The sequence below is a fragment of the Cicer arietinum genome, chromosome 7 (assembly GCF_000331145.2).
Source record: "Cicer arietinum cultivar CDC Frontier isolate Library 1 chromosome 7, Cicar.CDCFrontier_v2.0, whole genome shotgun sequence".
Classification (NCBI taxonomy): domain Eukaryota; kingdom Viridiplantae; phylum Streptophyta; class Magnoliopsida; order Fabales; family Fabaceae; genus Cicer; species Cicer arietinum.
This window is the reverse complement of record NC_021166.2, coordinates 18109789-18133693: the sequence shown is the minus strand read 5'-3', so window position 1 is coordinate 18133693 and position 23905 is coordinate 18109789. Positions and strand designations below refer to the sequence as shown.

At 30.9% G+C, this 23905-nt stretch overlaps 3 protein-coding genes across 6 annotated transcripts; 1 reads left to right on the top strand and 2 right to left on the bottom strand.

Annotated features, from left to right (window-relative positions):
* The first annotated feature begins 715 nt into the window (after window positions 1-715).
* Window positions 716-7171, top strand: LOC101499628 (protein BREVIS RADIX-like). 2 transcript variants are annotated; one of them, XM_004509490.4, is made up of 6 exons: window positions 716-996; window positions 2625-2751; window positions 5521-5903; window positions 6165-6297; window positions 6404-6705; window positions 6791-7171. In XM_004509490.4, the coding sequence occupies exons 2-6, from the start codon at window positions 2635-2637 to the stop codon at window positions 6867-6869; spliced, it is 1014 nt and encodes a 337-aa protein (XP_004509547.1). In that variant the 5' UTR covers window positions 716-996; window positions 2625-2634; the 3' UTR covers window positions 6870-7171. The 2 variants fall into 2 exon arrangements, with proteins under 2 accessions (XP_004509547.1, XP_004509546.1); XM_004509489.4 differs by having other exon boundaries at window positions 2621-2751.
* Window positions 7172-7886: 715 nt separating this feature from the next.
* LOC113787660 (uncharacterized) lies at window positions 7887-9700 on the bottom strand. The gene is made up of 4 exons (XM_073371079.1): window positions 9638-9700; window positions 9035-9066; window positions 8729-8804; window positions 7887-8433 (listed from the first exon to the last, which is right to left on the bottom strand). Exons 1-4 carry the CDS (start codon window positions 9663-9665, stop codon window positions 8216-8218), a joined length of 354 nt encoding a protein of 117 aa, XP_073227180.1. The 5' UTR covers window positions 9666-9700; the 3' UTR covers window positions 7887-8215.
* A 177-nt stretch (window positions 9701-9877) lies between these two features.
* Window positions 9878-16248, bottom strand: LOC101498886 (cyclin-dependent kinase F-4-like). 3 transcript variants are annotated; one of them, XM_004509488.4, is made up of 19 exons: window positions 16089-16239; window positions 15871-15901; window positions 14569-14830; window positions 14432-14483; window positions 13784-14343; window positions 13618-13696; window positions 13464-13532; window positions 13288-13377; window positions 13065-13203; window positions 12662-12764; window positions 12514-12566; window positions 12329-12395; window positions 11929-12037; window positions 11461-11526; window positions 11278-11346; window positions 11090-11150; window positions 10867-10983; window positions 10264-10295; window positions 9882-10033 (listed from the first exon to the last, which is right to left on the bottom strand). In XM_004509488.4, the coding sequence occupies exons 5-19, from the start codon at window positions 13789-13791 to the stop codon at window positions 9899-9901; spliced, it is 1197 nt and encodes a 398-aa protein (XP_004509545.2). In that variant the 5' UTR covers window positions 13792-14343; window positions 14432-14483; window positions 14569-14830; window positions 15871-15901; window positions 16089-16239; the 3' UTR covers window positions 9882-9898. The 3 variants fall into 3 exon arrangements, with proteins under 3 accessions (XP_073227179.1, XP_004509545.2, XP_004509544.2); XM_004509487.4 differs by lacking the exon at window positions 15871-15901 and having other exon boundaries at window positions 16089-16248; XM_073371078.1 differs by lacking the exons at window positions 13288-13377; window positions 15871-15901 and having other exon boundaries at window positions 9878-10033; window positions 16089-16248.
* Window positions 16249-23905: the final 7657 nt, after the last annotated feature.

Here is a 23905-nt window from a genome sequence, read left to right as displayed (position 1 = left end):
CCCAATGTTTCTCTTATTAAGCAATATTTTTTTGGATGAGAAGTGTGTAATATCATTCACCTTATAATAAATTGTCTTTTATCTATTTAGAGTCAATTTAATTAGTTTTATTTATTTATTTAAGGTTTAGGCCTTTTACGAAAATATCTCTAAAACATTCCCCTAATTTAAACCATAATTTACTAATTTACATAGAAAAAACATAACTGATTATGTCATAAATTATCATAACAGTTAGTGATTTAAATGATTATGATATGATAGTATTTGATTGCGGAAAGTTGTGAATTATGATTATGAATATTCCAATTTTCACCCATGAATTAAGATTTAACAAATGACATAGAAAAGAAAACGAGCAAATTAATCTAGACCGTGCAATACGACCCAATTACATCACAACCAACCAATTAAAATTTAAAATTGACAAGACACAGTCACAGTCACACATTAGAGATTCCTGATTTTGTGACATTGCATTTCATTTGATTTAATTTCATAAACATAAACATATGGGCCCCTTATGTCTTCTACGCACTCGACCATTGTTTCCGCTCTCTGTGTAATCAAAAAAAGACAAAAACCCAAATTCCATTCCTTTAACGCCTTCTCCACTCACGCCAAACATTTTCCGTTAAAACTAACTCTTTAACCTCACGCCGTTAATTTACCTCTCCTTCCATATATAAATACGACAACCTCAAATTTCTCAATCTCTCTTATTGTCATCTTCCAAATTTTCGGACACACTCAACCACTAATCCTCGTACCCCATTTTCTCGTCAAAATATCGCTGCGCTGATATTTTACTTTTCTTTTTCACTCACTCACCTCTTCTTCTTCTCTTTGTTCGTCTTAGTATAATCACGTTCCAGAAGCGATTTGTTTCGCTTGCTGCAATCTTTGGAGGTGGAAAAATGAAAAGCTAAAAGCAAAAACAAAAACCAAAAATCTCCGTTTAGGTATTTCATTTCATCCGGAAGTACTTCACATAAGGTAAGTGTTTATTTAATAAAAAGTAGTATATATTTTTTCATTTATTTTTATTTGTTTGTATTATCTTTTTAGAGTCATTAGCGAGAGAACATTTTAAAAATTTTATAAACAGTAATATTTAAGAAAAAGACAAATATATTATTTATAATACTTATCTTTAACATATTAACATTTTTTTATATGTTTGAGAATGAGATCCCTAATGTTAAGGATTTATTTATTGATATTATAAAATGAAACGGTTATGGAATTAACGGTAGCACATACATTTGAGAAGAAAATTGGAATGTAGGTGATTTATTTTGTTGAGTAATGAGAGAGACAAAAGAATGAGAAGCGGTTGAGGATTGCTTGTTAAGTCGTTTTCGAATAGTAATGACACTAATTAATTTTTACTTTTCAGACTATATGAAATAAATTTATATGGAGTATAGTTCTCCTATATCAATCAATGACATTATTCACTTTTCTTCTTCTTCTGATTCTGATTCTACAACACTGCTGCATTCATTCTCTTTCATTCTTCTTCACCTTCCGACAAACACTGAATCAAAACCAGTCTATTGTTTTTTTTTTTCAATCCCAAAAATACGTATCCGTAAATAACCACATTTTCTCTCTCTCTCCAGCTCACTCTGATTTGAGTCACATTGGGGTTTGGGATTGATGTGATTTTTGTTAAAGATAAAGACGGAGAGAATCACACCAATAAATAATTATTTTCCTCAATATCGTTTCATAAATATTAAATAATTAGTACTAAAAAGAGAATAAAAATTTATCAATTTTTTATTATTTTTTGTTTTTGTTTTTACTATCATAAATTCAAATGAAATATAACATTTAAAAAATTCTAATGTATATGGAATTAATTAATGATTATGATTGAAAAAATAATAATGGACATCCAAATAGATTTGTCTTTTATTCACCCGGAAAATAAATTACTAGTTTTGCTTTTTTATTTAATTTTTATTTGATGTTATTTGGGGATGGAATGAAAAAGGAATGTAAGTGTCAGAAACTTAGGTTTGGAGACGCTTTTGTTATGTTTCCTTAGAATTATTTATTTATTTCCTTAGAATTTATAATATTTGGAATTTGTGTGTGTTAAAGCAAAGCACATAGTCCTATGGTCATTCCTTGCCCCATTTTGTTTCTTTGTTTCTTTCTCTGCTTTTAATTATAGGCCCATTGTTTTCCTTCTTTTGAGATCACTTTCGATCTTGCTCTGATCCCGAGCTTAGCCTATTTGCTTTTTATCTTTCTCTTTTGCCCCATATTATTATACTTATATATTGGACCATTTTGTTTCCTCATTTGAAATTCCATTATCCTTTTGTTTTATTCTTCTTTTGGATAATTCCATTCTTATTTCTTAGTGCATTTGGTTGTTACACTATTTTTAAATTTGGTGTTTTTTTAGTTGGATCCTAACTAACTAATTAATATCTATTGCTACATTTGGTTGACACAAATTTGTCACTGTTTCATTCAATTAATAAAAGTGATTGTGTTGACCTACACATTACCAATATTACCCTTAAGTGAGAAAAGCAATGCACATGTGGTTGTTTATTATATTAATATATGGTTTGATGAATTGTGGTTGTGACTTGTGAAGGTAGGAAGGAAAAGATGTTTACATGCATAGCTTGTACGAAGCAAACGTCAGATGAGAGGGATGAAGAAGGAGGAGGGAGAGAGAGTGGCACGCCTAGTACTAAAGAAGCCGTCAAAAGCCTCACCACTCAGGTTCTTAATTAATCTCTCTCTCTTCTTTCACCTACATTTTTTGCTTTTATAACTTCTTTTTCTATATTCATCAAAACAAACAAATCTTAACGCCATTTGGCTACTCATATGATAGGGACCACTTTCGAATTTCATACTTTTCTTTCTTTCATACTCATGGAAAATGGAAGGAAACAAAATAAATATATCAAATACCTTTATTTTTCTTTTTAAATATATTGAAAATACAAAGAAAAAACCATATTTAGTTGGACCCATTTAAAATTGATTTCTCATCGAATTAGAAAGAAAATATCTCAAAAATAATTGATTGGTGTAAAATGAAAAGACTATCCCTATTTAATTAAATTTTTTTTTGTCATATCTTAATTTTTTTATAAATATTTACATCATTTTAATTTTTTTTCTTTCATAATTTTATACTATTTTCTAATATTTTCCTCTTTTTTTTACTTTATTTTATAGACAAAATTGAAGTAGCAACGTCCTTTTTATATTGATAATGTCTCCTAATCCAAATCATATTATTTATTAAAATGTCAAGCTATTAATTTGATTAACAAATAATAAAAATAGAGATATTTTGATTTAAAATAAAATGAATTGAAGTATAGTACATGGTTGGGGGGTCCCATATGGTGTTGTCTGATAGTGAAATGTTTATGAGAGCATGCGGTGTTGCAATTTTGCTGACCTGAGGTGACGTCTCTCATACTTCGTTATCAACCAATCAATCCTTTTCTAGTTACTTATTTTTTTTGTAGTGTACTTTATAGTTACAAATTATACACCCAACTTCATCAATTAAGGGAACATTATAACCCTTTAGACACTTTTAAATATGCAAATTTTATTATACTATTCCACTCATGTTTGTTTACTTTACTTTTGTATTATCATACAAATTAAAAGGATAACAAATAATTTTCCAAATCCACTAATGCAATTACCCAATACATTGATTTGAAAAGAAAAAGCAAATGTGAATGAATGTCTTAGTCAAATATATATTCTAATGAGTTCCATATTCAGCAGTAGTGGGAACATGTTCAATATTCGTAAATTGAGTTGATGTTAAGGAAAGATTCTTATCAAACAAGGGCTCTGCCATATTCTCATCCATAGTGTGGCCCATCCTTGAATTCTTGTCGATATAATGTTTTTCAAAAGTTTTCTATTATTACCATTGCTAAATAAAAGGACACAATTTAAACAATTTTTTTACAGCAGTAAAGTATATATTCACATTTTTTAATATTTTTGCTTTTTTAGACCACTAAACTTAATTCTCTTTCTTATTAACTTTTTATGTGTGTAATTAATTAACCTTCATTTTCATGCTTGTAATGCCAATGTTACATACAAATTAATTTAATTAAGCTTGAAAGTGAACACTCAACTCTTTTAAGTCTATATTTAGATTAACGATGAATTTTGCAAAATCACTCAACACTTTTTGAATATAAAATCTTAAATTAAAGAATACTACTATCAGAGTATGTGACATTTTTCAATATCTATCTAAATTAATCGGTTGAGAGTAGTTAAATGCACATAATAACAATGGAAACAAACTAAATTGAGTGAAAATTTGGACAAGATTCAATTGGTTAGAAATCAATAGAATTTCTTCCATATAGGAAATACTTGCCACTAAGGGTAATATAGGTTTCTTACATAATTGTTTTTCCACATTCAGGGTTATGTAGTCATCAATGTGTATCCTCAACACACACAAAAATCTTCACTTGTCCAGCTGTAAAGGCATTTTCTTTGAAAATGACCTATGCCTGAAACCTTAGACTCAATTTAGTTTTCATCCAAATTTACTTTTAATTTATAGTTCAGAAAATTTCAGACATGGTTTCCCCCTCTTATTTTCTTGTGCTCCATTGGACAAACATAGTACTTCTGCTGTTTTAGTCTCTCAATATTTATGTGAAATTCAATTCACTTAGGTCCTACCATTTTATTTATAAATGAAATCCATATGATTTAGTGGAATCTGCATAAATTTTAATTATAAAAAAGTATTAAAAATGTGTCTTATATATATAATATATTGTTAGCACTTTTATAATCATGAATTACTAATTAATGTTTGCTTCTTCTAGAAAGTCCATGTACCCATATTTTTTTATCATATAATGAATAATTGTTTAGACTACATAAATTGAAGATAAAGTATGATTAGGTGGATCTACATCGTTAGAAGAAAAGGAAGATGTCATTCTAGTATTTTGATATTTGAAACCATTGCCACATTGTTAAGATATAAAAACATCATTTTAAAATGTCCCCACACCCACTTGATAGTATTAAATTATATCACTAATAATAGGTACCATAGTGCTCAAAATCCACTTGGACGTACACATTCATAATATACTATTAATTACTCCTTAATCCTACTTTGTAAAGGTATAAAACAGCCAAAATCACCTGTACTGTAAAAGGTGAGGAACTTGTGTTATGTGTTAAACTTAATTTAAATATCCTTTTAGAATTATTCAATGTGTCACGTCTATATATATCTTTTGTTGGTGCCTTAAGATAAAGCTGAAAATATCCTTTGAATATACATATCGATGATAATTTTGTAATCAATATATTGTCAAAATAAGGCTAATTTAGCTTTCTATTCTTTAAAATTAAAAGGTCAAATAATATATACTTCAAATTAAAGATGTGTGTGGTGTCCAATACACAACATTAGGTGTCAATATTGTGTTATGTGTAGTAATGATGTGTTTATTTGTTTAAATGCAGATAAAGGATATGGCACTAAAGTTTTCAGGTGCATACAAGCAATGCAAACCATGCACAGGAGGAGGATCAAGTAGCTACAACAAGAAAGGACAGAGAGCATATCCTGATTTTGACACAATCTCAGAAGGGGTTCCATACCCTTATATTGGAGGTGCAAGTTCAAGTTCAACACCTGCATGGGACTTCACTTCATCTAACTACCCTGGTGCAAGATACACAGGGGACCGTACCCCTAGAGGACGTGATTCTGCATCAGTATGTGATGTTGTCTTAGAGGATGATGATGAACCAAAGGAATGGATGGCACAGGTTGAACCAGGTGTCCACATTACCTTTGTTTCTCTTCCTAATGGTGGAAATGATCTCAAGAGAATTCGCTTCAGGTATATCATAAATGTTTGTTGTTATTTTGCGTTTGCTTGCCGTTTGTATAAACTGTGTTTTTGTCTTTCACTCTTCGTGTAATCTATAGTTCGGTTGGATGAAAAGTAAAGTCTAACTAAAGCTATTTTCATAAATTATAATATAGCTTAGAACCTAACAATAAACAAAAAAAAAATATGTGGGAATATTTAGTTGTTAAAAATGTAATTAATATTATGTAGGAGCAAAAGACTGACAATAGTTAGCATTTGAATTTGAAGCCGTGAGATGTTCAATAAATGGCAAGCTCAAAAATGGTGGGGAGAGAATTACGACAGAATAATGGAACTTTACAACGTCCAAAGATTTAATCGACAAGCTCTCAATACTCCTCCAAGGTCTGAGGCCGATGAGGTAATTAATAATCTAAACTTTTCTCAACCTCACCAAGATAATATTTTCAAAGTAATTTATTTATAATATGAATATATATATATATATATATGATTGGTTTTGACAGCAAAGAGATTCTACATACTCAAGATTAACATCAGCAAGAGAAAGTCCTATGGCATCAATAAAGGATTGGACACCAAGGAGTCACTACAAACCATCTATGGATCATGGTGGTGGGGGACAACAGTTTCAAGCAGGGTCATCAATGGAACCATCAAGGGCAACAACCTCATCTAGGGATGAACCTTCTATTAGCAATGCAAGTGAAATGGAGTCAGAATGGGTAGAGCAAGATGAGCCTGGAGTTTACATTACTATCAGACAGTTAGCTGATGGTACTAGAGAGCTTAGACGTGTCAGATTCAGGTATACTTCTTTTTTCTCTTCACTTTCATTTCATTTCAAAAGAGTTTAATTTAACACTTTGATTCTCAACTAATGTTTGCTGCAGCCGGGAAAGATTTGGAGAGGTAAATGCAAAAACATGGTGGGAAGAGAACAGAGAAAGAATACAAGCTCAATATCTATGAACTCTTATTCCTTACAAAAATCGAATCCTTAATTTTGTTCCCTAGAGATTGCGGTTAATCTAACTGCCAGAAAAATGAGACACAAAGGATGGAACTGTTAAAAATTACACTATCACATGATAGTGCAAATCAGGGATTTTATTTTGTGGTCACCCTATTTTTGCCAAAGATTACTTGCTATTGGTTTCGGATGTCTAATTTTTTTATTCTTATTTTCATGTCTTGCTTTCCTTTTTTTAAGGGATGCTTTTTTTTCTGTTACATTAATTTATTATGATTTGTTTATTTTTTTTTTCACTTAAGTACAACTGTGTTTTATTATTATGTTTGCCTAGTATAGACCAAATTGCTTTGTTCTATATTAACTCAGAACATTAGTATGCAAAACATAAAAAGGGAGAACGTTAGTACATTAAACTCTGTAACCGTAAGATTTTTAAAATGACATGTAAACTTCAAAACTGTTTTTTTGTAATATCTCTAACAAACTCTATTTGCTATCAACTAAAGCAGGATGTAGTAGAATATACCTTGAACAGCCCTTAAATATTGTTTATTGTCATTACAAATTACAATAGGTAGGACGGTTTATGTGCAAGAATTGCAATTAGGCAATATACAGAATGGTCATCCATAACAGTTTTATATCTAATATTCGCTGCTCTCTATTGCTTCTGTCCTTGAACATCAGGAGTTATTCTGAATTTAATTCCCATGTTAATTGGATAATTTGTTTACTTTACTTCAAATAAACTAAATTAATTATCAATGTGATAAAATTGTAGCAGTTATTAACTTTCCCTCCAAATTTGGTTCATATATCACCTGATCAAATCAATGAGCTACTTGTTGAATTGTATATTAAATATCTCATTTTTTAAAATGTAAGAAATTCTATACTTCTAAAATTTGTTAAAAAAATAACTTAAACTTCATTGTGTTGGAACCTCTGCCAGTGGTGAAAATGCTGATGATGGTGGAACACTAAGCTTTTCCAGAAATTACCGGTACCCTACGTACTATAACATCGCCGTTTACTATATCATAATGCATAGGAACTGTCTTAACACAATCTGTTTAATATTCCACAATATTGAAATGCATCAAAAATAAAAAACATCCGCATAACTGTAGCAGGAGTTTGTGTATCAATGCCACAGAATACATAGATACATTAGAAAAAACGTGTTTAACAGCAACAAAAGTAGGACTAATATGTTAAACGTCACCCAAGTAATCAGAACAGGTGCAAACATGCATCCTCTCGGGAAAGATTGTACTCAAACATTCAAAGTATTGATCATCAAAGAATTTTCGAAGTCAGCATATACTTGTGTCATTATTCTTCATCCAGCAACTTTTTTTGTGAAAGGTCTACCGGTTGGAATCTGCTGGGAGGACCTGAGCAGGATGTTTCCAGGTTCAGAAACCCAATTAACTCCGGCCTTCATTGGAGGTGGACGAGTTTGACCGAAGGAATGTCTTCTAGTAGGAATTGACATGTTGGCCAGCTTGTCAGCTGTTTCTGAAACCCCGCGTGCAGTCCTCACCTTGTTTACAGAAGCTGCCAATCAAAAGACTTGACTATTAAGCTTATTTCTAGAGTATTGAAGCAACTACCTAACACACTTTTGGCAGTGAAAAGTTGCATTGCGGCTTCAGGAACTTGTGTTCAAAATATTTATCGTAAATGAAAAATAACCACTTGAAATGATTATGCATGATAATGTTGGTTTTAATGACTCAATGACTATTATAAGATCACTATAAGCATTTAGGTTCATTCCTTTTATTGGATTATCACACAATAAAAGTAACTACAATAATAATAAACCAAGAACATTGACAAAAGTGCTTACTCGGGCTGGCTTTCCCTGGTGGTTGATACTTTGATTGTTGAGTGGTCTTCGTCGATTTCTTATTTTTAATTCCATCCTTTAGGGGAATAAGAAAAAATTATTAGCATGATGGAATTTAAGAAAGCCAGTTTATAGAGAACAACAAATCATCCAGCAAAGTAAAGCCTAAAAAAAATACACGATTTGTATTTTAATGTCATGTGCCAAATAGGTACTGTCCTGGGCTAACAGATTGGGGGGCCAGGGCACTAATTCCAAAGCAAGATAAAAACAGGAATAGAGAAAGCAGAGAGAACAACTCATCACCTCTTTTGCCATATCCAGCTTCCGTTGCACAGCTGTAATAGAAATGAATGAGAACGGTTAGAATATTAAAAAATATCATATATTATCTTTTATATTATATTAGAGTATCTTAAGTTATTTTTTAAGATCAATTTATAATCATAGAGATATTTTATAATATCTTATTATTATTATGATTTGTTCTTTTTTATGATTGAGTCTATGTTTCTCTATAAATAGAGATTAATATTGAGTCTTTTGTAATCAAGTTAGCATAAATTTATTATCAAAAATATTCAAACCCTTATTATTTTCTTTCCAACTTTTCTCTAAAATCCCACAACTTCAACAAGAACCATGTTCTATACAGTCAACATGTGAAACAGAGTGTATGACACAAACAAAAAGGACTGTTTTTGTATATAAAGTCCAAACAGGAAAGACCTCAGCTTTATTCATTATTTAAATTAGCAACTTAAATAATGTACTGACATGCACATTTACCCGCTTAAATTCCATAAGTTATTTCTAACAGATTGAAAAATATGACTCCAAACTACAGATGCCGGAGTAAAAAAACATGCATGCATTTAACCTAGAAATGGTTGAAACCAGTAAGATCACCTGGAGCTAAAGAAGGGTGTAATTTCATGGAAGAAAAATTATTGGTGAGTTTCGAATTAGGCAGAGTATTGAAGCAACTACCTAACACACTTTTGGCAGTGAAAAGTTGCATTGCGGCTTCAGGAACTTGTGTTCAAAATATTTATCGTAAATGAAAAATAACCACTTGAAATGATTATGCATGATAATGTTGGTTTTAATGACTCAATGACTATTATAAGATCACTATAAGCATTTAGGTTCATTCCTTTTATTGGATTATCACACAATAAAAGTAACTACAATAATAATAAACCAAGAACATTGACAAAAGTGCTTACTCGGGCTGGCTTTCCCTGGTGGTTGATACTTTGATTGTTGAGTGGTCTTCGTCGATTTCTTATTTTTAATTCCATCCTTTAGGGGAATAAGAAAAAATTATTAGCATGATGGAATTTAAGAAAGCCAGTTTATAGAGAACAACAAATCATCCAGCAAAGTAAAGCCTAAAAAAAATACACGATTTGTATTTTAATGTCATGTGCCAAATAGGTACTGTCCTGGGCTAACAGATTGGGGGGCCAGGGCACTAATTCCAAAGCAAGATAAAAACAGGAATAGAGAAAGCAGAGAGAACAACTCATCACCTCTTTTGCCATATCCAGCTTCCGTTGCACAGCTGTAATAGAAATGAATGAGAACGGTTAGAATATTAAAAAATATCATATATTATCTTTTATATTATATTAGAGTATCTTAAGTTATTTTTTAAGATCAATTTATAATCATAGAGATATTTTATAATATCTTATTATTATTATGATTTGTTCTTTTTTATGATTGAGTCTATGTTTCTCTATAAATAGAGATTAATATTGAGTCTTTTGTAATCAAGTTAGCATAAATTTATTATCAAAAATATTCAAACCCTTATTATTTTCTTTCCAACTTTTCTCTAAAATCCCACAACTTCAACAAGAACCATGTTCTATACAGTCAACATGTGAAACAGAGTGTATGACACAAACAAAAAGGACTGTTTTTGTATATAAAGTCCAAACAGGAAAGACCTCAGCTTTATTCATTATTTAAATTAGCAACTTAAATAATGTACTGACATGCACATTTACCCGCTTAAATTCCATAAGTTATTTCTAACAGATTGAAAAATATGACTCCAAACTACAGATGCCGGAGTAAAAAAACATGCATGCATTTAACCTAGAAATGGTTGAAACCAGTAAGATCACCTGGAGCTAAAGAAGGGTGTAATTTCATGGAAGAAAAATTATTGGTGAGTTTCGAATTAGGCAATGCACCAGAATATCTCTTGACAGTTTGCCGATCCACTGCTCCACTTATTCCAACTGCAAAAATAAAAGGAAGAAACAATTAAGAGTTTAGTATTAGTATCCCCTCCAATTGAACCATAGAGAGTCCTTAGCACGATGCAGCATAAATAAAATTAAATACCAGATGGAGGAGTTCTGGTTACAGGTCTGGTGCGAAGCGATGGAGGGATGTAAAAGCAGCTCTACATATCATTTTGAATGAAAACAGTAAAAACCCAAGCTTACTGAAAGCAAGATATAGTTTGGCATAGAAAAGATAAAAACAATTTCTTAAAACTAATTTAAAGTATGAATTAGTTAAAAGAAAACCTGGAAGAAAGGATGCTGAAGGGCCTCTGCTGCAGTAGGTCTCTTGCAGGGATCCCATGAACAAAGTGACTACAGATATAGAAAGGAAAGAGCAGAAAGAAGGAGAAAAAAAAATACAGCACTATATTAGTGGAGAAATGGAGGCTGGAACTGAATGCTATGCAACAAATCAAAACTACTTACTTTGATAAGGTCGATTGCATCATCGCTTCTGGACGGAATCAGTACAGAGAGATCAGCAGTAGCTAGCTGTAGAAGTAAATACATAGCATACAGTAACTATCTGAACTGAAGACAATGCCCGTCTTAATATACATAACATCAATAGACAATTCCAATATCCAGTGTAAGGGAACCCATTTAGCCACGTATAAACTCAATTAAACATTATTAGGTTAGTTCACTTGATTCTGTTTCGTATTAATATGTTGATAATATGTTTGTTTAGTGGTAATATGTTCATATGTTGATAATGCATTTGATTCTATTTAGTGTTAATATGTTTGATTTGACAGAAAAGAAACACGCACTTGACTCTGTACGAGCTGAATGAGGAGCTACTTAACGTAATGAAACTATAAACCTCACACTAGAGCGGAAGAAGCTTTCAATACTCTATTTGATGAGTAAGTCCAAATTAAGAAAACTAACCTGTGGAAATTGATAGTTGATATCCCTAGCAAGTTTGAGTCCATCTGCCCAAGATTCAGTTGTTGGACTACCTATCACACTGCATATTTTGTATATCTCATCTGCTTCACTGCATATACAGCCATAATGGAATAGGTTTATTTCCAAACCAGTTACTATACTATATGCTTTTATAGACCAGGATTCCATTTGACAGATACTATGCTGTAAACTAATCAACCAAATAATTGTGAAAAATAATTGCAATCAAATGTTTGAACATGGTAACTTGTTTAAGAGTAGACTGAGGTGCCATAAATTTGTTAATTCCCTATTAATTAAATATTTATTGCCTTTATGCAAGTAAAAAAAAGTATTCGTCTGGGAAGCAGTAGAATTGGAGAGAAAGAGAATATGATACCTGCTACCCGGAAATAGTGGACGGAGAGTGAACAACTCAGCCATAATAGCCCCCATTGCCCACATGTCTGGAAGATGAAACAAAACAAATAAATGTTTGTCTGGTACTCACCATCATTACTAAAAGTAATGCCATAGTCAAGATCATAAATTTTTATGCATAATTGTTCTATATCAGAAACTTACCAACTTTGGAGCTATAAAGGAAAGACTGAAGCAGGACTTCAGGAGCACGATACCTAATCATAGGCCATTATACATGTCATTAAATACACGACACACAGTGCACTATACATTTATAACATAATGATGTATTCAAGTTAAAGACACATACCACCGTGTGGAGACATACTCAGTATACGGTGGTTGTGAGCTGATCTCTCGCACTAGGCCGAAATCAGAAATTTTGATGATACCCTTGGTGACCAGTATGTTTTCTGCAAAAAGCCCCATATCTTGAATCAAACAGAAAAACTTTGCAGCAGAGTAATATAGATATGCACAACACACCAAACATCTAGTCTGTATATTTCTCATGATACGCAAACTCAATTAATCAGCAAGCCAAAACTACATTAAAAAATTAAATTGAAAATAGAAAGAGTTAATGATAGAACAAACTGCTAATATTAAATACCTTTCATGCTATATAAAGTAGAACTATTAATACACTCTTATTACTATTTTATTATACCACATACTCTACCAAGACCGTACACAAAACCATGAAAAAGTACCAGGCTTTAGATCACGATGAAAGTATCCACGCTGGTGCATGTACGCAAGACCTTGGAAAACTTGAAAACACCAGTTTCTAACTTCATCATCAGAAAACAGCGTTTCCCTTTTTTTCATAAGTTGGTAAAGGTTACATTCCTGCATCATCCAAAATTGACCTAAAACAGTTAGTATTATACTTCAAATCAGCCACCATTATGCCATAAAAGTCCAATCACTCACCATGTACTCAAAAACAAGGTACAGAATGTCACTTTCTCGAATAACTTCCTTCAGCTTAACAATATTTGAGTGATTCATTTTTCGTAATGACTGCCATAAGGGAAATTAAAGAATAAATATATGCAGAAGCTACATATTGAAAATTAGGCTTAGGAAAGAACAGCAAGATGTGATACCTTAACTTCTCTCAAGTTTACACACTCCTCCCAAGAGTGATATTTCTTCTTCATTTTCTTGATTGCAACCTGTAATTGTATGAAAAATTAGAATGAAACGCACGACCCAACTTCACATAGAACACCAGCATAACTCCAATTAAAAAAGTCTTACAATTTCACCGCTTTGCTTATTAATGGCTCTCCAAACACTCCCAAATGTTCCATCACCAACTTCCTTAATTAATTTGTACCTTTGTGCAAGGAAGAAAGAAACAAACCTTATACAGAGATTCAAATAAAAAAGAGGACAAATATCAATTTCTGCAAAAGATAATCACCTCTCCATTGTTCCAACAGAACCCAAATCGGCTCTTTATTCGAAAGATAGATAGAATTTAACTATAGCAGACAATGCTGAGAAAGGAGTATAAAATATTACAGATATCCGCTGGTCCAGCAAATTCCACTGTCAATTCTTTGTTGTGACAAAAAAATGGCAAAAAGCAGAAACTTTCTGATGGAAGAACTGCATAGCCTTATTGATTAATACTTAATAGACTTGTGGCTTTGTAACGGTAGCAGGTCGCAGAAGGTAGAAATGAACAATTACTACATATCATAATAGCATTTCTTAGGTCTAACTGAAATGATTGATCAATGCTACAGGATTAATCTCTACCTAAAATCACCGTGACCTAACACTTAGAACTTCAACAATTGCCACTTGATATAGTCTACTTAGGCATTATTAAAGAAAGTTCAGCTATCACCAATACTCATTGGGACAAAGACAACAATTATTAAAAACTATAGTCTGCACTGTTTCAATGCAATTGCTTATCCAACCCTAAAGATACAAGCAGTATCCATATCAGACACCAGTTTATATACTTCATCCCTGTGGAAGAAAGAAAAGGTTGAGTTATATTATCGTAAATTAAAATCGATGAAGGGGGTGTAGAAGTGCTGCATTATAGATCTCTTACCCCAGAAGTTGATTGTTCGGTTATTTCAACTGGATGTTGGGTCAGCAATGCACTGTCAAAGGAACACTTGTCAAGAAACAAATCTTTTTAACTGGATGTTTAATGGTTTGATCTAGAGAAGAAGAATAAGTTTTTACTTGTACAATTTCCATAAAGATGCAGCACTTGTCTCAGAAAAAACAAGCATCCAGCACACTGTGCTGATCACTAAAGGCGAACAGACAACTAAGTGCAATTAACAAAGGAAACCGGAATAAATTTTCCAAGGATGAAGTAACGCCAGTCGAGCATTTCTTCAGATGAAAACAAACAATAATTGTGGCAACTTGACGAGAAAAGAACTCCATCCATGTTTCAAAAAAATAAATCAGGAACCTTAAGATTCAAATGCAGATCAACCTGCAAGAAGAGAACACGTGCAATCCTTAGATTAGATTCATAATTCTGTATTGTAAATACATACACGGTCAACCTAAATAGAAATCTCAACAAAAACTGGAATGACAACGAATCAGGTAAATTCCAATGCTCTTAGAACATCAAAATTAAAAGAGTATGAAGCATCAACACCCAGCTAAAAATACATTCTATTAATACTTTATAATTTGTTGCTATACCTGTAGAAATTTTTATGCTTTATCAGTGATAAAAAATTGAAGTTATTGGACAATGATCCCACTACATCACAAAAAACTAACTCCCATACAAGAAAACTCAAGAAGATCTAAAATGCTGCAATGAATTAAATTAAGATGGCAAGAAAGAATACATATAGTATTCATTTAATTCAATTTTATTAATTAGTCAAAATTCACATTACCAGCGCCAGCCAGCGCTATTCCAATTTATTCACGATGATAAATCCATAAATTATGAATTATCACACCCGATTAGCCTAGTAAACAAATTGCTCATGCAATTCCAAATATGATGAAAACTAAGCTTCAGATTCAGTCTCAAAGACAAACCCATCTCCAAATTTAAACTAACACCACCACCACCCAATTTAAAATAAAAAAAAAAACAAAGATTAAACAGGTCAAATTAGTCCTTGCAAAACAATGCAAATCATAATGTCATATCAGTTTCTAAATGATGAATATCTATTCTATATCAAGAATGTGTATTTATCCATGAATATGCACTCCGTTGATCATATAAGTCGCTGAGATACAATTTTAGGGACATTATTAGGCATATAGTATATCTTTTAAAGAGTGATTAGACAACTTTCTACAAGGATTAAAGATTGAAATTTAATGTTCTTATGTGTGGGACACGCAGAATGCAAAAGACTATACAATCAATAGCATTGTAATAATCAAGACAATAAGCAATAAATCAGATAAACCAAACCATAACAACGCAACAAATTCAGGAAGAAGAATTATTAACAATTAAAATTAAAATATGCGGCGCGAAACCCGAAATCAACCTACCAATTATTACATCGAGAAACGACAACCGCTTCTGAATTGAAAAAGTAGAATTACATTATATTAATTTCATATTTAATAATTCAAACAAATTGAAGGAATTGGTGATGAATTTGAATCGGGTTCAAATAAAGGGGGAGAAAAATAACGGAATTGAAGCGAAGGCGAAGGATTCTAAGGAAAACTTTAGAAGGGATCTGAGAGAGAGAGAGAGAGAGTACCTGGGGATGAAGGGGGAAGGAGTATGAAAACCGTCTCGAAGGACGGGGAAGAGGACCTTTGTCTCTCTCTCTTTCTCTCTCTCTCCGTCACCAAAACCAACCCTCCTTTCTTCCTTTTTTTTCTTTTTCCCTTTATACCCCTCACTGCTTCGCCAAGTGTTAATACAAATTATTTGTTTGCTTCCAAGGTGAGATTAATTTTCGATAAATTAGGCTTTGTGCACGATTGGTTTTAATTTTGGAGACTTCAAATCTATTTTGGAAGGCTAAAATTAATTTTAGCATGTTTGGGTTATAATTGATTCTGTTTTTAAAATTAATTTTAATTTAAAATTAATATTTATAATTTTTTTAGTCAAATATTATTTTATACTTAAATTTATTGTTCGATTTGATGTTATTTAAATATATCTAAATATAAATTATTTTACAATTAATTTATTTCTAATTAAAATCAATTTTAAAAAATTAATTTATTCTAAATCAATTTTAATCACTGCTGAAACATTATATGTTTAGTAACTTTTACAAAATCATGTTAGTTCATTACATTTTAATGTAGAATTAAACATTCAATTATGTGGATTTATATCACATTGAAAAATAAAATATTTACTTATATTTTGTTTAGATTGATTGGGTGATATATATAATGAAATGGAAAGAAATAATTAAAAAAAATGATGAAATAGAATGTAATGTGATGACATATTCTATCTCTCACGTGTCTCAACTTTCTACCTTATTATATCTTTTTGTGTTTGTCAAAATACAGCATAGGGGTCCAACCAAGAAAGCTCCAAAATCCCCTAGGATCTGTTTATTTGCTCCATTACCTGTTTCCATTATTAAAAAAAAAAATTGAAAATATTTAGTAAAAATATGTTCACTTGGTCATTTGGAAAACATTTTCAATAAAAATGTTATCAAAAAACAGTCCAATTCTCGAAACAAAACATAAGTCATTTTTTGTATTTTCATTTTCAAAAACTGAAAAAATGAAAATGGCCAAAAATCTATTTCGTAATTTTTACTCTTCAAAGCAACTTTACATATGTGGTTCAAGGGTGAACCATTTGTTTTGAGGTAGGTTTTCAAAAAAATCATTTCAAACCTTACCTCTCACCACAACAATTTTTCAATTGATATGTTGGAAATCAGTCTCAAGTGAGTTCCTTTCACTTTTGGTTCCTTTCCGATGGTGATGTGGATGAACTTGTTATTGAGTTTCCAAATTATTCCAATGAGTGATTTTTAATTATAATGGTTTGTATAGTTGAGGTAGTTGAATGACCATTTTATTTTATTATTCTCACCAGCAAAAACGTTGGGAATCACCAAACTTCTCAAAACTTTCCAAAATCAATAAAAAGAAAATTTAATTATTGTTTTAGTCTCTTATTTTTATTGATTTATGAAATTGGTTTTTCTATTTTAAAATTCGACAATTTTAATTTATCTCTTTGATTTTTTAATTAAAAAATTGTGATACGAAATATTTTAAATAATGTGACATATGATACGACAATGTAAAATTTTTAACACTCATGAAATTGTAATAAAATGTTGTAAAAACTGAGTTTTCAACTTCATAATTTTTTTAATTAAACTAATGACTTGTGAATAGTTAATGCATCTAGATAGTTATATATTATAAAATTGTATGTCATGTCACTAAAAATATGTCAAATCGTCATTTTTTAGTTCAAAAATATAAGGGAAATATCAAAACTGTCAACTTTTAAAATAAGGGGATCAATTATGTGAATTGGTAACAACAGGATGATCAAAACTACAATTAAGCATAAAAAGAACTTACCTCCACTATTATTTCTAATCTTAAAATATTTATCACCAAAACAACTTAAATAAAAATTTAATTAAGATTTGTAATTTCTTTAAGAACACTTATAGTTTTGTAAATCCTTCTAATCTTAAAAAAAAACAATTGTGTTATGAATCCATTAAAATTCTAGTTATAAAATCCTCATCATAAAAAGTCTTTTAAAGTTCATCAAAAAGTCTATACAATCTTACATAGTTTTTTAAAATCTTCAACAACAAAAGAATTAGCAAAATAGTCTTTAAGATCTTAATTCAATACACTACCATACTTCATTCTTTAGTGATTTGAGATTTCAATTACATTAGTTCTTGTCCTAATTAATGTGTGTGATAAATTTAACAAGTCTAACATTAAATCAAAAGGTTTTATTTTTTTATGTCTATAACTTTTCATACAATTCAATATCATAATTGTTAATCTTTTTGTACCGAATTAATTATCGTTTTAACAAAAATAAAAAAATTAAATTTAAAATGAGTTTAATCTACAAAAGAGTAATACGAATATATCTAAATATTTACAAATGTAAATATTTGTAAATAAGAGTGGTAGAGAAAAAAAAAAGGGGGGAGAGATGAGGGGGAAAATGAGGGGAGAGAGGTATGAAGATAAGAGAGAAAGGGAGATAAAAAAATAGATATAAGAGAAAGAGGAGATAAAAAAAAGGAGAGATGAGATATTGAGTGATGGGAGAGAAAGAGAGAGATCAAAGAAGATATATAGAGAAAGAATAGTTGAGGGAGAAAATATTTTTTGACTTGAAAATAAAATAAAAATGGCAATTGTGGAAATGTGTTTCAAATCAGTAACAACTTGGAGTTAGTTAGTTATAACTGAATTTAGTTTAGACAATGTTAGTTATAGTTAGTTAAGAAGTTTGTCTTTAAATACTATAGTTGTAAATGCATTGTAAAAATTGTAATGTGTTGTTGTAAGTGGTAATTGTTGATTGAGAGAGAGAGACATTCATAGAAATTCAGATAAGAAGATTGAGGGAGAGAAGAAATATTGAGGTAAAAGGCTAGTATTGTTGGTTCATAAACAGTGACAGATACTAAGATATCAATCTTGAGAAGACCTTAATCTTGTAAAGTTCAATCATTAATAGTGGATTAATCTTGCTTGTTTGCATGTGACGTATGTCTCACCAATTGAGACTGAACACATAAAGATCTGAGTGTTATTCTTCGCCTATATTTCTTTAATTTTCGTTTACTTTGATTTTGAAAATTGATTTTCAAAACTGCAGAAATGAGAACGTTAAATAGTCTCCATTTTCTGGTTTTCAGTTCTGTTCAAGAACGTTATCCGTTTTCAATAGAAAACCAAGAATGTTCTTTGTTTCGTTTTTTCTTTGCAATTGGTTGTCTTCTACTTTTGTTGGTTAATTTTTGTTGCGGATCCTAATATTATTTTAACAGTTGGCGTCGTCTGTGGGAAAGGGAGCAACAATGGTTGGAACCACAAAATTTGACATTGATAAATTCAATGGATCAAATGATTATGGTCTATGGAAAATAAAAATGCATGTTATTCTGGTACAACAATGTTTGGTGAACGCATTAAAGGGTGAATCTGCTATTCCAGCAACAATGACTGCACAAGAAAAGGAAAAAATGATTGAAAAAGCAAAGAACATTATCATCTTGTGTTTTGGAGACAAAGCTTTGAAAGAAGTTGCAAGGGAACCAACAAAAGCAGTCTTATGGCTTAAACTTGAACCTCTCTACATGATTAAATCAGTTTCAAATAGGCTCTTCTTGAAACAACAATTGTTCTCTTTTAAAATAGATGAAGAGAAATCTGTCACAGTCCAACTTGTTGATTTTAACAAGATCCTTGATGATTTAAAGAATTTAGAAGTCAAGCTAGATGATGAAAACAAAGCTCTAATCTTGCTTAGAGCTCTGCCAAGTTCATATGAACATTTCAAGGATGCTATTATGTTTGGAGGAGAACAAACAATTACTCTTGAAGAAGTGCATGCATCCATTCAGACAAAGGAAAGTTATAAAAGACTTAAGATCAAGAATGATAATCAAGTTGAAAGTCTGAATGTGATCAGAGGAATAACTGACAAGAAATGATCAAATGGAAATAAGCATAGGTCCAATTCAAAATCAAAATCTGAAGGGAAGTATAGATGCTTCCATTTTCACAAGAAGGGACATTTCAAGAAAGATTGCCCTAAAAGAAATTAATCAAGAAACTCTCAAGATTCAGGAAATGCTACACTTGTTAAAGTTGGTTATGAATATACAGAGGCATTGATGATTTCAAATTCTGAAGGTGAAAAGAACTGGGTATTAGATTGAGGTTGTACTTTCCACATGTGTCCAAGAAAGGATTATTTTGAATCAATAGATCTTCGTGATGGTGGATTCGTTCTGCTTGGCAACAACAAATCATGTAAAGTTCAAGGCAATGGAACAATCAGATTCAAAATGTTCAATGACAATGAGGTACTGCTGAATGATGTAAGGTACATACCTGAATTAAAAAGAAATTTAATTTTCGTTGGCATGTTTGACATACTAGGATATTCAACATACATAAAGAATGATATTATGACTATTGTTAATAAAGATGATATCATTGTTAAAGGCATTAAAAGAAATGGCTTGTATATTTTAGAAGGTTGTATTATAATTGCACAAGCTTCAGTTGTTAGCTCTAATTTGCATTCATCTACTAGAATATGACATATAAGGTTAGGACATGTAAGTGAAAAAGACTTAATTGAGTTATCAAAACAAAATTTGCTTAATGGTGACAAAATTGAAAAACTGGAATTTTGTGATCATTGTATTCTAGGAAAGGCTAAGAGGGGCAGTTTTGGTGTTGGCCAACACAACACCTCTAGACCTTTTGAATATGTTCATTCTGATTTGTGGGGTCCTTCTAGGACAAAAAATCATGCTAGTTGTTCTTATTTCTTAACCATCATTGATAATTATTCTAGGAAAGTATGGATCTATGTCATTAAAAATAAAAGTGACACTATTATGAAATTTAAAGAATGACATATGCAAATTGGGACTCAAAAGGAAACAAAGCTTAAATGTTTAAGAACCGACAATGACCTGGAGTATCTTTTAGAGCAATTTAATAAGTATTGCAGGGACTTATGTATTCAAAGACATAGAACAGTTGCAGACACTCCTCAACAAAATGGCATTGTTGAAAGGATGAACAAAACAATCTTAGAAAGAGTCAGATGTATGATCTTGAATGTAGGGATTCCTAAAACATTTTGGGGATAAGTTGCAGTTACAGCAGTGTATTTGATCAACAGATGCCCTTCATTAGCTATTGGATTTAAGACACCAATTGAGATGTGGAATGACAAACCAACTGACTACTCAAATCTGAAGGTATTTGATTCCTTAGAATTTGCTCACACAAGGCAAGATAAATTGGATCCTAGAGCAATCAAATGTGTTTTCATTGGATATCCTAAAGGAATAAAATGTTACAAGTTGTGGAGAATTGACCAAGGTGTGCCCAAGTGCATCATATCAAGAGATGTAGTGTTTGATGAAACAAGAATGCCATGATTGACAAAGAACATTCTTCGTTTCAGTGCTGCAGAAACGAAGAATAATGCAGAAATATAGAATGTTCTCCATTTAACATAGCTTCAAACAACAATGATGAGAGTGTTCAAATTGAGGTGGAGCCACCTGAAGATCAAGAGATTAATCATGAAGACATAACTAATACATCACTTGATGATAATGTTACAACAGAAACAGATTTGGTCAATTACAATTTGGTAAGGGATAGAGAAAGAAGGGTTATCAAGCCTCCAATCAAATATGGTGAAGCAAATTTAATTTGTTATGCTTTAAGTGTTGCTAAAGATCTTGAAATAGATGAACCAAGCAACTACATGAAAGCCATCAATAGTGAAGACAAAGAAGCTTGGATGACAGTTATGAATCAAGAGATGCAATCATTAAAAAAAAAATCAAATCTGGGTTTTGGTTGACATTCCTAAGAGTCAAAGGGTAATTGGATCAAAATGGGTGTTCAAGAGAAAGGAAGTCATTCAAAGTAAAAAGAAGATAAAGCTCAAAGCAAGATTAGTTGCAAATAGATTTTCTTAGCTTGAAGGAATTGATTTCAATGAAGTATTTGCACATGTTGTAAAACATTGTTCAATCAGAATTCTGCTTTCAATTGTAACTCAACAAGACTTGGAATTAAAGCAGTTGGATGTCAAAACAACATTTCTACATGGTGATCTAGAATTAAAGCAGATGGATGTCACAATAACATTTCCAAAGATGTAGTTTTGACAAATATGTTTACATTCTAAAAGAGGAAAGTCAAAAACGTTCTCTAGCTTAAGAATATTCTCCAACTTACCTATTACTCTATGTGGATGATATTCTTCTTCGAGCTCAAGTAAAGACCAGATTAAAAGGTTCAAATTTGATATTAGAAACGAGTTTGAGATGAAAGAACTTGGAGAGGCCAAGAGGATCTTAAGAATGGATATAAAAAGAAACATAATGAAGGGGGAACTATTTCTTTCTCAAACTGCAGAAAGGAGAACGTTAAACAGTCTCTGTTTTTTAATTTTCAGTTTTGTTCAAGAACGTTCTCCGTTTTCAGCAGAAAACCAAGAACGTTATCCGTTTCGTTTTTCGCTGTAATTGTTTGTCTTCTATTTTTGTTGGTTAATTTTTGTTGCAGATCTCAATATTATTTTAACAACAAAAAAATATACTCGTACGGGTGCCTATTCAATTTCGTCTCTATTTGGCGGAGAAAATATAGTTTAATCGAATGTGGGTATGGGTTTTCTTTTAAATTTAAACTCTGGATGGGACAAATTTGGGGTATTGATAGCCACCTTGCATCCGTTCCCGAACTCGCCCGTTAGTAATATTATTGTAGTTTTTAAATTATATATATATATATATTTAATATTTTTTAAATATTAAAAATTATAATCTTCTCTATATAGAAAATATGATTTTAATATTTTAAAATTTTATTATTGTATAATAATAATTTATTATATTAATTATAATTAATAATTAATATAATTTTTAAATTTATTATATTATATATATGAATGGATGTGAGTGCGGGCAGAAAAAATCGAAACTTGTCACATATAAGAATAGAGATCTAAATTTCTCATCCGATAAAAAAACAGACCGATTGTGAATTTTTGCTGATTAGTCCAATGGGAGAGAGTGGAGGAGGTAAAACTCGTCCATGCCATGCCACGCCACATTGCCATACCTTTGTATACTTTTATCGAATACTTCAACTCTCTTTTATTCAATGCTCTAAACAATTCTAAAATCTAACGTTGCGGGATCTTTTATTTTTTCAACAAATCAAACTTTTCAGCAAATCAAACGCATTCTTCACTAATTAGATTTCATTAATTAATCTATTCTTGAACTAAGATTCATTTAGTAAAACTGCTATGTCAATCAACCAATTTATTATTTTTCTTAATATTTGTTTAGAAACTTTATATGACTGATAAAATGAAATACAGATATTATATATATATATATATATATATATATATGTATATATAATATTTAAAATTTAAAATTTTAAAAATTGCTAAGTCAAATCTATCGACTATAAGGAATTTAGGGGACAGGCTATTCCCACTTAATCTTGAATTTTCATTTAATATAATAGATATATTTCAAAATTTAAAATAATGAAGATAACTTAATTTTGAATATTAATCTATCTATTTCATATCTAACTTAATCTAGATTTATATAAAGGCTCACACACGCACACAATAAAACAATAGTAAAAATATGGCAACCCAACCATTTCATACCTTAATAGCAAATGCATGCCACCATAATTAAGTGCAAATTAATCCAAGCTTATGAGAGATGAAGTTTGAACAAGATATATAATTTAAATGTTTTCGATTCGATGATTAATATGGAAATTCATTGATCTATAAACAAAAAAAAAA